The 16,517-nt window shown below is 41.8% G+C and overlaps 1 protein-coding gene across 2 annotated transcripts; it reads left to right on the forward strand.

Moving 5' to 3' along the window:
* The first annotated feature begins 481 nt into the window (after positions 1-481).
* On the forward strand, positions 482-6,416 carry LOC111394374 (DNA-directed RNA polymerases II and IV subunit 5A-like). 2 transcript variants are annotated; one of them, XM_023020156.1, is made up of 5 exons: positions 482-675; positions 1,776-1,983; positions 3,875-4,054; positions 5,407-5,520; positions 6,263-6,416. In XM_023020156.1, exons 1-5 carry the CDS (start codon positions 497-499, stop codon positions 6,386-6,388), a joined length of 807 nt encoding a protein of 268 aa, XP_022875924.1. In that variant the 5' UTR covers positions 482-496; the 3' UTR covers positions 6,389-6,416. The 2 variants fall into 2 exon arrangements, with proteins under 2 accessions (XP_022875924.1, XP_022875925.1); XM_023020157.1 differs by having other exon boundaries at positions 538-752.
* The last annotated feature ends 10,101 nt before the right edge of the window (positions 6,417-16,517 follow it).

Consider the following 16,517-nt stretch of genomic DNA (forward strand, 5'->3'; position numbering starts at 1 on the left):
ATAATAATAATAATAATAATAATAATATATCTGTATTAGAAAATTAGGAATTGACAAAAATATCCACAAATGACAAAACTATTGAATTTTACATATTTGGATGAATTCTCAAAAAAAATCATTTTTTTATTTTTATATATTTTTTCGCCGGTCCGATTTGATTTTAAACCGCAATTAAAATTCTCAAACCCAAACCAAATCTTTTTAACCGGTTTGATTTGGGTCAAAACCATTTCGTTGACTGGGTCCACGTAGCACCAAACCGATGGTTTTTAAAATGTGGTTTCAGTTCGATTTTTCGGTTTTACGATTTTTGCTTACAGTCCTAATACACACAATAGTGGGAAAGTATTTTTAGGTATTTTTTATTCACGTGGGTCTTATGCGTTATGTGAGTGTCGGTCAAGGGTTCCGTCAACCCTTTTCTAGCAACTCAGCATAATTCGAAAATTAATTGACAAGTACAAAATAAAATTAATATTTTAACCTATTAAGAATGCTTATAAATAAGTTTTTGAGCCCAAATCTCATAACCCCAAGCCCAAACAGAAAAATAACCCATGCATTTACCCTTTCCAAGCCTAGACGTATCATCCCTTCTCTCTCGCTTCTCTCTGTCGACTCTGTCTCTACGCTATCTACGCTCTGCCGGCTGCACGCCTATACAAGTATACGGTATACGCGCCCTCAATTGTTTAAGTTAAACTCAATTTCTGGGAATCAGCTTCTTCGTTGTTCAACGATAGGCTTTTGTAAGATTTATTTCTTCAGAGTTTTGAATCTTTGATGCCTTTAAAGGCGAGTCATGTTGCGAATTGGGAAAAAGGGCCAATTGTTTAAAAATTTGGGATGATATGTGGCTGTTATTTTGCTAAGTTATGGTTGTTAAATATTTTACCTATTTCTTTGTATGAGAATACTATTTGATTTTGTTAATCGTTTTGTGTGTGTGTGTGTGTGTGTGTGTGTGATTTTGATAGTCGAATTAAATTCTAGGATATGGTTGTTCAGATGTTTAAATTCCTTTCTATTATGTTTCTAGTGTTCTAAATTTCTCACCTGCTATATGTAAATTATATGCTTCGTGAAATTATATTGACCATTTTGGAGTGGAAAGCTGAAGCTAACTAATGACATGTTTGGATAGTATTCATTCTGTTTTAAATTGATCTCTGTACTTTGGATTAAGTTACGTAAATTAAATTAATCAATTCATAAGTGAACTGGGTGAAATGGTAGGACAATATATGGGATTTTGAATCTTTGATGGCTTTAGAGGCTTGTCATTTTGCAAATTGGGAAAGAGGGAAAAAGTGCCATTTTTTAAAGTGGAAAGTTATTCAATTTTTTTTTTGAGATGACCTTGGGACAAACATAGATAATTGGAGAAATAGCATCCTTTTCTTTCAGAATAGTGATGTACAGGGATCGTGGTGAATAGGTTATTCACTGATATATTGAGATGACGTCGGGATAAAAATCATATAATTGGTGAAATTACATCATTTTCCTTTGGAATTTGAAACTAAATGCTTGGACGAGCTTGTTTTGCTGTGCTTAAGACTCTCTTTCCATGCGAATTGGTTTATACGTGTCCAATATATATGCCTGTGCACGCAATTAAACAATAAAGTGAAAGAGCCCCTGGATCCTTAATTCCTGGATTTACCCCTTGTGGTACGAAGATGGTTAATTATAATGCAGATTATGACCAAAATACAAGAAAGTTTGTATAATTATAACAATTATTTTTTGTTTTTCCATTTTATTGGCAGTGCAAAGATGGTTCTGTCAGATGAGGAAATTGCACGGCTCTTCAGAATCAGGAAGACGGTGATGCAGATGCTGAGGGATAGGGGTTACACAGTAGGTGATTTTGAGATTGATATGTCGAAGCATCAGTTCCTTAGCAAGTACGGCGAGAACATGAAGAGGGAGGACCTCATTATCATCAAAGAATTGCGTAGCAATCCCTCTGAAAAGGTCTACTTTTCTTTTATGTGGAATTTTTTTTTCTTTTTCATCAGGTTTAGATGGTCGGAAGTTTGTTACCTTGAACTCGAATATTAAGCTCTAAGTTGCATATATGAACACATATTGTGAGTTTGATTAGGTGTACTGTCAATATGCACTCTTTAATGCATTACAAATCTGAACAATGATGGAACAATGGACATGCTGTTGCTGTCTTTAATCTGGTTGCAATATTGTTGAATTATAACTGAAATTATATAAGCAGATAAAAATTTTGTGGATTTCTCTAGTAGGTATTTTTTGTTTTCTTAAGCTGTGCGATTCTCCAAGCGTCTTTTTTTTTTCCTTGTAATTGCAGCCTTTATAGTGTTTATTTCTCTCTGGTTATTTATTTATTATTTTAGTTTTTGCATTTTGTTATCTTCAACTCTTGGCTTGTCATGCTCCTAAATTCTCTATGACGATTGTGAATGGACCACAATAGAGACTTATATGAGTTAACTTGTTAAAAAGTACACGATAGGAGGGGATTACATATTTGACACTGTGAAAGTGGATTTCTGTCTGGTAATGGGGTGTTCTTGACAAGTCATTTAAACAGAGAGCGAATACTTTGCGTGATGTTTCAATGAAAAGACGTGTAATTGCTGAAGAAGAGAACTCAAGAAGGAATAGATAATTAGATAACTTGTGGCTGTTGTCTCTTCTTTATCTAAGAGGGTTTATGGTTTCTTACCTATTAGGGATCATACTCTTTTTTTTTTTTTTTTTTTTTTTTTTTTTTTTTGTAGTCTGTAGGTTCTTAATTTTGGAAATGTAGAGCTTGGTTGTATAACACGGACGAGCGTAGTTAGAATCTTTCTCCACTAGTTGTAAACTCCTGTATGCTCAGTAATAAAGTAATGGAAGGATCAGAAATTTCAAAATAACTTTCAAGAAGGGAAAATGACTTGATAAATCCATAAACATTGTCTAACGTTTGGCCATTAGAAAACAAGTGCTCCCTACTTTCATCAGCCAAAAATAAGTTGTCATATCTATTATGCCTCAAGAAGAAAAAGGAAGTTTACAGCACCAATGTTATTTTCCCCATAAAATAAATGGATGTCATTTTTGTCTGTCCAAATACCATCAGTGGCTGCAAAGAGCAATGCTGTATGAAATCTTAGTAGAACTGCGAAAAAGAAGATGGAATTTTGGGTAGAAGTTCTAAAATGTATGAAAATAGTACACAGTTGAAATGATAAAGAAATCAAAGATTTGCATGTAGCATTCATGAGAGTTTGGAGCCATATTCAAAACAATATTGAATGCAAAAGCAAGCATAGAACTGATGAATGGAAACTTACCTGTGGGATGTATACTGGCCAGAAATTTTAATGAATATTACTGCAGTTAGAGAAATAGAAGTGGAGAGAGGGAGATTCAGTTGAAAGCATAGAATAAAAATTATCAAGAATCCATTATCTTGAACTAAATGCACTTTCCAGAGTGCTTCACTTTAACTGGGCAGCACACGACTCTGATGTTGCACGCTTCTATTGAGAATATAATTGCTATAAAGGATTTATATCATAAATGCGGTTGTTCTCTATTTTATTTTATTTTATTTTTATTTTTATTTTTATTTTTATTTTTTGGTGAGAAGGGTTTTGTGCCTTTGATATGTTGGGTGGCATTCTTAGATACTGGTTTATCTTGAACTTCTTTGATTGCTTAAAACTTCATTACTGTGATTGGTGTATTTGTAAGACTATTGTTCATGTGAATCTAATTGAGAGTAACCTGCTTTGTGATTTAATGTTGTTTCTTTTTGGTATTCAAAAAACTTGTGATAGAAGATGTCTTAGGCAACCTATTTACTAGTTTACCTTGGCTTTCTTTTCTGTTTTATCACCAGATATACGTGTTCTTTCCTGAGGAGGCAAAGGTTGGTGTTAAGACAATGAAGACTTATACCAATCGCATGAAAGATGATGATGTTCATCGAGCGATCTTAGTTGTCCAGCATAATTTAACTCCTTTTGCTCGGACCTGTATAAGTGAAATATCTACAAAATTTCACTTGGAGGTTTTCCAGGTGATTATTGTTACTTTCTTCGCATTACCGATTTCAGTTTTTCTATTAGTGGGGATAGTTTATTGGTCAGACCTTAGGTTTTCTCCCCAATGGTTACTAATTCGAGTCTTCTTAGAACCACTGAGATGAGTACCTGACTGTAAACTTCAGGGTCCCGTGGAATTAGTCGAGATGCACATAAGCTGATCCGGATATCCACGGTCATAGAAAAAAATTTGTTCTTTTTCTATTAGTCTTCAAGGATATAAATCAGTGGGATGGAGACGTCATGTGCAAGTTTTCTTATAGTTAATATACATATAGGTTTTTATAAAACAAAGTCCCTAACCTATTTTTTTGACAGGAGTGTTCCCCAACTATTTTTGTGTGACCTTAGTTCCAGTAGACATATTCCGTTGACCATTAAGTTCCAATTTTCTGTAGGAAAAATCATTATATCCTTACTATTAGTTAAGGGGAAAAGTGAACAAGGCTTTCAATTCCATATGCTAAAATAGAATCTATCACTACATTTCTACACGAATAGGAAAGCAATTTATCTTGTGTCAAATTTGTATGATAGATGGAGCAGATAGATTCATCATTCAATAAAAGTTCCTCCTAAAAATCAATCTAAAAACAGAAGAGAAGAAAAGAGAGAATACAATTATTTTAAGAAAGCAATAATTTTTCCAACCAAAACGTTAACATGGATTGAATAGAATTACTACACGATTTTACTTAGATTAGTATTTGACTTTGATTGATCAGGCATAGCTTTTCTTGAGATTCTTCACTTTGTTGGATCTGGTGTTGTGGTAATGCTGGGGTGGTTTTTGATGGAGGGGAGAAGGAAAATGGATGGGGGAGGCTAGAGGAGAGACAACAATATAGATTGAAGAAAATGGACCCAGCAGGTCCTTGAAAAGAAGAAGCTACCAGCAGTGGTTGGGTGGGTTTGATGGAGATGACGAAAGTGAATTTGTTCTGTTTCTTTTTTAATTATATCTGTTAAACTAAAAGTAAGGTGTAATGGCCTTTTCCGCTGAAATTTTGACCTTCTAATGGTCAAATAGACAGATATTGGGACTAAGAAATAGACAGGTTGAGGACTATGATGCTCCAAACACTATAGGTTGGGGACCAAATCTGCAATTTTCCCTTCTTTTTATAAGTTCAAAGGAATTTAAATGACTTGCAGAGGCTTCAAACTGAGAATCCTTTCATTGCTCTATCGATTGCTTTAGTTATGCCTGAATTTTGCTCTTAAAAGTTATTGTTTTTAAACAACTCGTTTATCATTGTATAAGCACATTTTGAATTCTGGAGCGAATGTCGATGATGCTGATGTCTACTAACTGCCAATGATACAGGAGGCAGAGTTGTTGGTCAACATAAAAGAGCACGTTCTTGTTCCTGAGCACCAATTGCTTACCCCTGAAGAAAAGAAGTCTTTGCTAGAAAGATACACTGTGAAGGAAACACAGGTTTGGGAAAGTCTTTTATTCATTCTCCTCACATCTTTATTCTTTAGTTTTAGTGAACAAAGAATGGGTCCAATTTCCTTTGAGCTTTCATTTTGATTCTAGGCTTGGACTTGTAGCGTGTTTGGCTAAAGCTTAGAAAGTTCAGTTACGAATAAATGAGCAAGTTTCAGAATAAGTGATCTTATTTTTTTTTTCGAAGGAAGGAAATGACGGCCTGTTTGGCTAAGCTATTAAGCAGCCTTTTACATGCTTATTTGGACAGGGCTCACAGCCTTAAAGAGCAAAAAAAGAAGTAACTTAAAAGCTTAGCAGAATATGTTGCAAGTTGACAGTAAAGTAAGAGTTACTTTCAAATAAGTAACTTTTTTACTTGAAAGTTATCCAACATGTTTGGATACTAATATACTCTACATTTTCTTAAGCTTAGCGATAAGTTATTGATAACTTGAGCATGTTGGGGCTAAGCTTAAAAAGTTTGCTTGTAAGCAGATACATTTTGAAACAAATATTTGTTCTTGATCAAAATTGCTTATTTTTACAGTAATATAAAAGTTTCCACTCAGAACAAGTAACTTTGATTTCCTTGAGAGAAAAATAAGTTATCCAAACATGCTTCAATCGTCCATCAGTGTCCTGTATTCAGGGTGTTTTCCGTATACTGGGAATTTATTATGCACATTCACAATTTGGTTTCCCTTGCTAATATCAATTGATGCTGACAAGTACTTAATTTTGTTTTCAGCTACCCCGCATTCAGGTAACCGATCCAATTTCAAGATATTATGGCCTGAAGCGTGGACACGTCGTGAAAATTATCCGACCAAGTGAGACTGCTGGACGTTATGTAACTTACCGATACGTAGTTTAAATCTTATAGCACTGTAGTTTGTTTGTCATTCCAAAGAGTTGAGGGACTCTTTTTTTTTTTTTTTTTTTTTGTTGTATGGTTAACTAGAAGTATAAAAAGGAAATAAGTTAAAATTTTGCGTATTTACGTAGTTTAAATCTTATAGCACTGTTGTTTTTTTGTTATTCAAAAGAGTTGGGGGACTTTTTTTTTTTTTTTTTTTTGGTGGTATGGTTAACTAGAAGTATAAAAAGGAAATAAGTTAAAATTTTGCGTATTGTATAATCTAGTGTGATCAATTACACAACACTGCTGGAGTAACACTAATAGACATGAAACACGACATGCCTCAATGATGAAAACTAACTAAAGCTTGCACATCTGACACTCAAAATATGAAGGTTCTATCTTCTAAAAATGTTAAAAAATTAAACTACTATTTTATAAGAAAAAGATACCATTGGAAATTATATAACAATCGTGCTCCGTGTCCCCAAGCCGGGACAGGGGGTTTAATCCATTATATAAATAGATGGACGTAGTGATGGGATGATTTAAAAATAGTTATACATTTTTATTTATATATATTTATCGAAAGATAAAAAGGCTTATCCATGTGATCGTACAGCACAAAAGATTTGGTTTCTTAATTTGATTCAACTTCTTCTTGAAAAGTAATTAAGATGTAAATTTTTACCTAATTTTTTGGGCTAATATCCAATATTTCATCTACAAGCTTAGAGGGAACTAAGGGAAGCTTAGAAAGGCTCTTTCGGAGAAGTACATATATCATTCAAAATAAAAGAAGTCTTAAGAGAAGAAATAATCATATTCTTTACAAGTTTTAAAGAAACTTTTGATACAAAACACATAATCCTACATCAATTTTATACATCTTTTTTCGGGTTGAAGGGGAAGAAAATGATCAGATTGATGAAGAACTATTGAAGGAATTCGAGATTCAAAATTGATTTTTGTTACGTGTTGTCATACTTGGCCAACCTACTTGGGCGTATGGCCCACTCAATCTGAACCACGTGGCACTGCATCCAAGATGGCATGTATGGCTGAGGCCCTTTATGCCGAGGCCCATATAGCGAGGCCTGTGAAAGTAGCCGAAGTCCATATGCCGAGGCCCATGAATCGAAACCATGATGCGAGACCACCGAAAAGATGGCCGAAGTCCTAACGCGGAAGTATTACATGAGTGGCAGAAGCCCTGAATCCGAAGCCGAAGCAGAAGCAGAAGCCTCCGAACCATGAAGGAACATCTTCCATGATCACTTCTCCCAAGGGATCTTCTACATAAAGATCTTGTTTGAATGATTGATGAAACGTTTGTCATAAGTTTACATGTCAAGTCTTGTCATTAGCATGGGGGTTTTGCATAAGCAATAAATGCGCAGCAAGCTAGCAAGTCAAGGATGATGCCTACGATTAGATGTTTGGATTAAAGAGATAAGGCCACGTGCCACCTCATTCAAGGGCTGCGATTTCACATATACCACTATAAATACTTCACTTGTGTAACATTAAAGGGCTAATGCAAGAATTAATACAAGAAACCACACTTTACTCTCTCTTTATATTATCTTGTAACACAATACGAATTCATACATATTTACATGCACATTCAAGATCATCGATTGGTAGTTATTGTACAATCGGATTACGAACATCCCGCTGGATTCTGAACGTTCTCGTCCCGTGTCGTTGAGCTACTCCCACGCCCCTGATCCGTTCGTCCTAGACCGTCCATGTGTCTTAGCGTGTAGGACCTTCGCTCACGTGTACGCGGGTGGGTCCGACATCTATTGACAACATTTTTTAGGGTCAACAGATTGGCGCCGTCTGTGGGAAACCATACCATAACCACGAACAACCTTGTGGTAAAAACTTATTAAAGAGCATTTGGGCATCCCCCTTTAAAAAAGAATTTGTCCTTGAAAAAGAACAAGAGGAAGCCACACAACTTAGCAAAATTTGAAGAGTCTGACGAAAAGAAAATGAGTTCAAACGAAGACACACACCCCAGGAGAGTAAGAGAAAACGCAAATGTATCTCCTTCACCCGCTGCACCAGCAGCTCGGCAAAGACTCTACCACCACCAAAAAAGAGTTGGAATGCAGGCGATGGCACGGTTGTCCAGAGAAATGGCTGTCATGGCGGCCAACATGAGGGATATTGCTAGTCAAAACTTGGCTATGAGGGAGCTCATAGCCCAAATACAGGGTCAGGGAGGCTTCTCCATTCTTCCATACGTCCCTTAAGGGCACTACCAGCAAGAAGATAAAATTCAAAGTCATAGAGCTGCCTCGCCGGACTATAGTCGAGGTGGAAGCCCATTTGAAAGGGAAGTGGAAGTTGATGTTTCCTCCAACTACGCTTCTGGCTGACCCATTGAGATCCAATTGAACCATGATAACTTTCCACTTTCGTATGAGCAAGAGTCAAGACATAGGAGGGCAGACAGTGTATTTGATAGAATTAGCCCCGCTGAACCGAGGCTTAGGCAACAGCAGACTCACCAGCCTTGGACAAGGCTACCGCCTTCACCTCCACCTCCAATGCCCCAGCAGCCGAAAGAAAGGCATGAAAATGCCCCTCGTGTTGCTCTGCCTAGAAATAGGTGCTAGAGGAGGGAGGAAGAGGCTAGGAACCATCCCGGAACTTCTCACCAACCACGGTATGAGGTCGATGAATACGATTCATATGAGCAGGAGAGGTCCTGTCACTTGGACGACGACGATGAGAATTTGCCGTTCTCAAGGGAACTAAGGAGTACCCAGGTTCCAAGCCACTATGTAATGCCAAAGATACCAAAGTATGATGGAAGAGGCGACCCAGAGAAGCACCTGAATGCTTATAAAACTCACATGAGCCTAAGGGGTGCCACCCCAGCTGTGAAGTACAGAGCTTTCCATTTAACACTTAGTGGAGCGGTTGAAATTTGATATAGTAGGTTACCACCTGGGAGCATAAGAAGTTGGCCCGAGTTCAAGACAACATTCTTGAAGAGGTTCGCGGTAAGCAAAGAAGGAGAGGCCCCCATCCAACGTCTCCAAGACATGAGACAAGCACATGGGGAGTCCCTAAATAGCTTCCTATCATGCTTCACCGATGAGATGACATATTGCGTGCAAGTCATCGACCGTGAGGCACTATCCAAATTAAGGAGAGGTCTGAACATGAATACCCTATTCTGGAGGGATGTGCAAAATCAAGATCCCACCACCTATGATGCCCTATTCGAGATGATGAAGAATTGATTGAGCATAGGAACATGGCAAGTAGAGGCCTCCCACCTCCTCAAAGGCAGCGTGCTAGAGGGCCGACCTCCCACCTGATGGACTACCAAATGAACCAGGTTGGAAATGAGAGTTCTGACCAAGCACTTGCCACCACCACTTTGAACACGGTTCCTACCTTGGTATATTAGGATATCAACTCAATTACTGACACCCAGCAGATGGAAAACCCACAAGGATACCATAGGGGGAGAGGCTGAGGCCGGAGTTCGGGACCTAGAAATAGGTCAAACCAAAACCCACCAAGATACTGTACACACCACCGGTCCTATGGACACGACACAGCGGATTGCCAAGACTATGCGCACCGCTCCCGGCTGGAACTCCCTAGGGACAGAAATGAATCGCCCCAAACGAACAGGCCCCTGCCCATGCACGACAATCGACGTGGGCGTGAGGAGGCTACTCCCCGTCAAAGGGATGTTTCCCCACGATGAAGGAAGAGTGATACGGAGAGACCCAGGGAAGGGCATAGGCACTGAAGAAACTGACAAGCCCAGGATGAGGCCGCTATTCACGAGGTGGATACCATATTTGGAGGACCATATGTTAGCGGTGAGACACGAAACGCCAAAAGAAATTACGTCCGGGAGGCTAAATACCCCCCTTTGGCAAGCTACATTATGGACAACAGCTCCCGGAGGACCCAAGTTCCACCCATTGTCTTCACCCAAGAGGACGCCGAGGGAGTTCACTACCCCCACTGCGATGCACTTGTTGTGAGAGCCGTCATAGCCTGAAATGGGCTCAAGCGAATGTTAGTTGACAACGGTAGCTCTGTTAACATTCTATTTAGGTCCGCCTTTGACAAGATGATATTGGATCATCAGTTGACAACCACCACAAGTACGGATTCACCAGAGATAGTATCACTCCAAGGGGAAAGATAACACTTGCAGTGGAAATGGGAGAGTCTCCCCAAACTACGATGAACTTCATGGAGTTTCTCATTGTTGACAGTCGATCGGCCTACCGTGGAGTATTAGGTAGGTGAGCCCTAAAAGAATTGGGAGCAGTCACCTCCATCCACCTATGCATGAAATTCTCGATGAAAAATGGGGTGGCAACGGTGAGAGGCGACCAAAGAAGATCGAGAGAGTGTTATCTAAGCTCCATCAAAAAGGTAGAGCCCCGGGACGTCCATGTAATCATAGCCGATATAGTCATGGCTGATGTCTCAGGTGATGCTCCCACTGAACCAGAAGTTATCGACATGATTGATGCACCACCCAATCCGGAGGTATTGGTCATTGATGAGATCGATCTCCGCATAATTGAACACAAACCTCAAGCATTCCCAGTTGAGGAACTTGAGAGCTTCTCGGTAGACCCCCGAGACCTATCCAAGGTGCTGAAAGTAGGCAAGAGCTTATCCAACATTTTGAAGGAAAAGATTAAGGATTTCCTAAGTAGGAACCTTGATATTTTTGCTTGGAGGCATGAGGACATGGTAGGCATAGACCCTAAGGTCAGTTGCCACCACCTAAAAGTCGATCCCAAGGTTGCCCCACACAGACAAAAAATGAGAGCCCTCAATCCTGAAAGGTACGAAACTCTGAAGGAAGAGATTCAGAAGCTCATCCAAAATGGCTTTATCAGGGAGGCTACCTATTTGAGGTGGGGTCTCCAACCCGATTTTAGTGAAGAAACACAACGGCAAGTGGAAGGTGTGCCTCGACTTCACCAACCTTAACAGAGCTTGCCCGAAAGATAGCTTTCCTCTCCCAAGGATTGACCAACTAGTAGACTCCATGGCTGGTCATGAGTTGTTGAGCTTTATGGACGCATACTCTGGCTACAACCAAATACCCATGCACCCGGCCGATTAGGAGCACACCTCTTTCATCACAGATCGAGGCTTTTATTATTATAGGACGATGCCCTTCGAGTTGAAAAATGTCGGAGCGACTTACCAAAGGCTCGTCAACAAAATATTTATGGACTTTATCGGCAAGACAATGAAGGTATACGTGGATGACATGTTGGTAAAGAGTTTGGAGCCCGAGGACCACATAATGCACCTCAACAGCACTTTCCAAATCTTGAGAAGATATAGGATGAGACTCAACCTCCTCAAGTGCGCCTTTGGAGTGGCTTCCGGCAAATTCTTAGGTTACATTGTCAATCAATGTGGAATTGAAGCCAACCCTATGAAAATGGAGGCCCCATACAATATGAGGTCCCCCTAAAAGCCAAAGGAGGTGCAAAGTTTGACTGGGCGAGTGGCCACACTTAGCCGCTTCTCCTCCAAAGCTACAGACAAATGCCTCCCATTTTTCAAAGTACTGAAAGCTGAGAAAAAGTTCCAATGGAACGAGGAATGTGAAGAGGCCCTCCAAGGCCTGAAAAGGCACCTGGGACAGGCCCCCCTCCTCTCCAAATCGAAGCCCGGTGAGATCCTACTGCTATATCTGACCGTCTCCAACGAGGCAATCAACTCGGTTCTAACCCGAGAAGAGGGGGCCACCCAACTCCCCGTTTACTATACGAGTAAAGCACTCCTATCATTGGAAACCCGTTACCCCGATATGGAGAAGCTCACTTTGGCCTTGATCACAGCCTCCAGGAAGTTGAGACCCTACTTCCAAGCTCACACCATCCATGTTCTGACAAACTTTCCCCTAAGGCAAGTACTCCAAAAGTCTGATGTCTTAGGAAGATTATTGAAGTGGGTAGTGGAGTTAAGTAAATTTGACCTCATGTTCAAGGCCAGGGTAGCCATCAAGGGTCAAGCCTTGGCTGACTTTGTGGCAGAATTCGCCAATTTACTCGAGGTAGATGAAATCATGGAACCCGCCGAGCTCTCTACGTGGAACTTATTCGTTGATGGGTCGGACGGGTATGTCGGCATAGGTGCTGGAGTTGTCCTCATCAGCCCTGAAGGTCAAAAGCTAAACTCAGCGGTGAGGTTCGGGTTCAAAGCTACCAACAACGTAGCAAAATATTAGGCACTTCTTGCAGGCCTCAGGCTGGCCAAGGAAATATAAGCAAAGAGACTACTCATCAGAAATGACTCCCAACTTGTTGTTAGCTAAGTAAATGGCAACTTCTCAGTCAAGGACAAAACAATGGCCTCCTACTTGAAAATGGTGATGAACCTCATCCCATCCTTTGAAAAGTTTGAACTAACCTAGATCCCTCGCATCGAAAATTCTAATGCGGACGCACTCTCCAAGCTCGCTAGTAGCAAGGATTCAGAACTACTCACAATAATACCTGTAGAGAACCTCCTCCTACCGTCAACGGAGGCCCCCAATGTAATGTGGGTCACTGGCACTCTTACCTGGATGCAGCCAATCGTAGCATACCTCAAAGACCAGGTACTTTCCACTAACAAGCATGAGGCCTACAAGCTAAGGAGGAGGTCATCCCACTTCCTCTTCGTTGATGATGTTCTCTATAAGAGGAGTTTCTCCTCCCCACTCTTACGATGCGTTGGAGGAGAAGAGCTACTTACATATTAAGAGAAGTCCATGAGGGCGTGTGCGCCAATCACTCCGGAGGTCTATCTTTGGCACAAAAAGTATTGAGGCAGGGGTACTACCGGCCTACTCTGAAAAGGGACGCTCTCAAGTTTGTACGAAAGTGTGACAAATGCCAACGATTCTCTTCGGTACAAAGACAATCATCGCAGGATTTGACCATGGTCTCCAGCCCTTGGCCTTTCTCGAAATGCGGTGTGGACCTCATAGGTCCTCTACCTAAAGGTAGAGGAGGTACAAGCTTTGCAATTGTGGCCATTATTACTTTACAAAATGGGTTGAGGCTAAACTACTGGCAAAAATCACAGAAGCTAACACTTCCAAGTTCTTGTGGAAGAATATTATATGCCGGTTTGGGATTCCTTACTCAATCGTCTCAGACAATGGTGGACAATTCGACAACAAGAAGGTCAGAGCACTATGCGAAGAACTCGGCATCAAGAAGCATTTCTACACGCCTCATCACCCACAAGCAAATAGCCAAGTTGAGGCTGTGAATAAAAAAATCAAACACGTCTTGAAAAGGAAGCTTGATGTGTCAAAGGAGCCTGGGTGGATGAGCTGTCACAAGTACTTTAGGCAATCCGAACCACCACGAGGACCCCAACCAGAGAAACACCTTTCCTCATGGCATATGGTACTGAGGCGTGAGCCCTGTTGAGGTCGGACTTCCATATCCAAGACGTCTGCATTTTAGTGAGATAACAAACGATGAGCTTTGGAGGTGCGACCTCGACTTCATCGAAGAGAGAAGAGACGATTCCTAGTTGAAGCTCGGCACATATCAAAGGAAAATGACGAAGTACTTCAACTCAAGGTAAAGAAGAAATCATTCTGAGTCAACGACTTGGTTCTTAGGAGAGTCTTCCTCTCCTTAAAGAAACCTGGTTCCGGTTCCCTGGGTCCGAACTGGGAAGGCCCATATAAAATCAGGGAAGAGATCCGGCTTGGGACTTACTGGATTGAAGACATGAACGGCAAGGCGCAACTCCGTCCATGGAACATCGAGCACCTCAGAATCTATTACCAATGAATGTACTACCTCGCTGGACGATCTTTCCCAGCTCTTGTAACATTTCTATGGTTCAATAAAATTCTATGATTAAATTAACATGTTGCATTACTTCCTCACCTCGAAGGAGAGGCCAGCATTCCGTCTCTGGGCCACCTCGCTTGAACTCCGAGGCGCATGCACATGCCTCCGTTTAAACCAAGGGGAGAAGCCTCAACATGGCTGCACCATCCACCATATTGGGAAGCGTCGTCACCTCGGAGGAGAGGCAAGCGTCCCATCTCTGGGCCACCTCGCTTGAACTCCGAGGCGCATGCACATGCCTCCTTTTGGTGAGACTGAACGCCAAGGGAAGAAGCCTCAACATGGTTGCACCATCCACCATGTTGGGAAGGGTCGTCACCTCGGAGGAGAGGCCAGCGTCCCATCTCTTAGCCACCTCACTTGAACTCCGAGGCGCATGCACATGCCTCCCTTTGGCGAGGCTGAATGCCAAGGGGAGAAGCCTCAACATAGCTGCACCATCCACCATGTTGGGAAGCATCGTCACCTCGGAGGAGAGGCCAGCGTCCCATCTCTGGGCCACCTCACTTGAAATCTGAGGCGCATGCACATGCCTCCCTTTGGCGAGGCTGAACGCCAAGGGGAGAAACCTCAACATGGCTGTAGCATCCACCATTTTGGGAAGCGTCCTCACCTTGGAAGAAAAGTCAGCGTCCCATCTCTGGGCCACCTCGCCTGAACTCCGAGGCTCATACACTTGAATCAGAGTAATATTCCTAGTTCGGCTGCAACAGGGTTCATTCTTAGGATCCCTTCAGGTTACAGTTATTAAGCTTAAGTACAATTCATTTGCTTAAGTCCAATATTGGTCATAACTCGTGAGACTTGCATACAATTTATTTGTTCAAGTGATTGGAGTTAGGATACCCAGTTAAAGTTATTTAGTTCTTCAATCAACATTACGTTCAATTACTTAACGATGCCAACACACTTAAGAGAAAGAAACAACATTGAATGAAAAAGAGATTATATTGATTTTCAGCTGATATTACAAAAGAGGGGCCTGAGGCCAGTACATCATGGGTAACTGAAAAGAAAATTATCCTAAGCCTGGGAAGATGATGGTGGTGCCTCAGTAGCTGGGACTTCCGCAGCTTGAGCATCAGAATTTGCTTCTTCTGCCTCTGCTACTTCATCACCTACCACTTTATCAGCTGAGGTTTGAGGCACTTCGTCCACAAACTCAGACCTGAGTTACGACAGATCCTGATTGGGATACAACTCCTCAGCCCGCTCTATCACTTCGGTATAAGCAAAGTTCCTCCAGTAAGTGCTGAAACTCTTGTACTCCTCGGTATTGGGGAAGTTGGCAATGTAGTCTTTCACTACCTCCTCCCTTGCATTTTGGGCTTCCTCCCTAGAATGGGTTGCATCATCGACGTACCACTTAATTTGGCCCTCGATGAACTTGTATGCATCTTGGGCCCCTGCTAGCTCTCTGTTAGCCTTCTCAAAGGTTTCGGCTGTCACCTTCTGGTGGTCATTGGAAACCTCCACCTTCTTAGTCAAGGAGGCTATCTCGTACTGAGACTCATAAACTTCCTTCTTCAATGCCTCTATCTGAGCCAAGGCAGACTCCAGCTTGGCCGATTCTTCAAGTTTTAGGGCCCTAGCTTCCTCAGCCTCGGCCCTAGCTGCCTTCAGTTCCTCTGTAAGGGAGGTCGTCTTCTTCTCTGAGGACTGGGTCTTCGTCTGAAAATCAGTAAGGGCCTCCCTGCATTCCAGTGCGAGGCCAAAAGTCCTATCACTTTGGCTCACAAGAGCCCTCGTCAAGTTCGTGGCATCACAGGCGGAGGAATGCAGTTGCCACCGATCCGTCCAAAATTTATAAAAACATTCAGTAGCGCCTCGGATCTCAAGTGGCAAGGCCTCCACCAAAGCTGGGGCCAGAGGCTCCTCCCTTCCGACAAGGAAGTTCAGAGACTTCCCTTGCACTCGAACAGGTCTCTGTTTGGCAGTCTCTTCCTCGGCCACCTCAGCTTGCTTCCTTGCAGCCTTTTCCCTCGCCTCTTCAGCCTCAGCACGCCTTACCATTTCAATCTTAACTGCTTTCAAGGTGGCTTCCAGTAGCTTCGGCTGCCCGACTTCTTTGCCTTCATGGGATACGGAAGTCCTAAACTTGCCGGACGAGCTGGAGACGTGCACCAGCTTCCTCTTCTTCGACTCCTCAAGGACTTTCTCCTTCCCTCGAGGCTCCTTGGACTTTTCTGGCCTCTGGGGGTCCCCTCTTCGGAAGCTCGCAATGTGCTGTCTTTGGAGAGACGCTCCACTCTACCTCGGACCTC

The sequence above is a fragment of the Olea europaea genome, chromosome 5 (assembly GCF_002742605.1).
Source record: "Olea europaea var. sylvestris chromosome 5, O_europaea_v1, whole genome shotgun sequence".
In the NCBI taxonomy this organism is placed as follows: Eukaryota; Viridiplantae; Streptophyta; class Magnoliopsida; order Lamiales; family Oleaceae; genus Olea; species Olea europaea.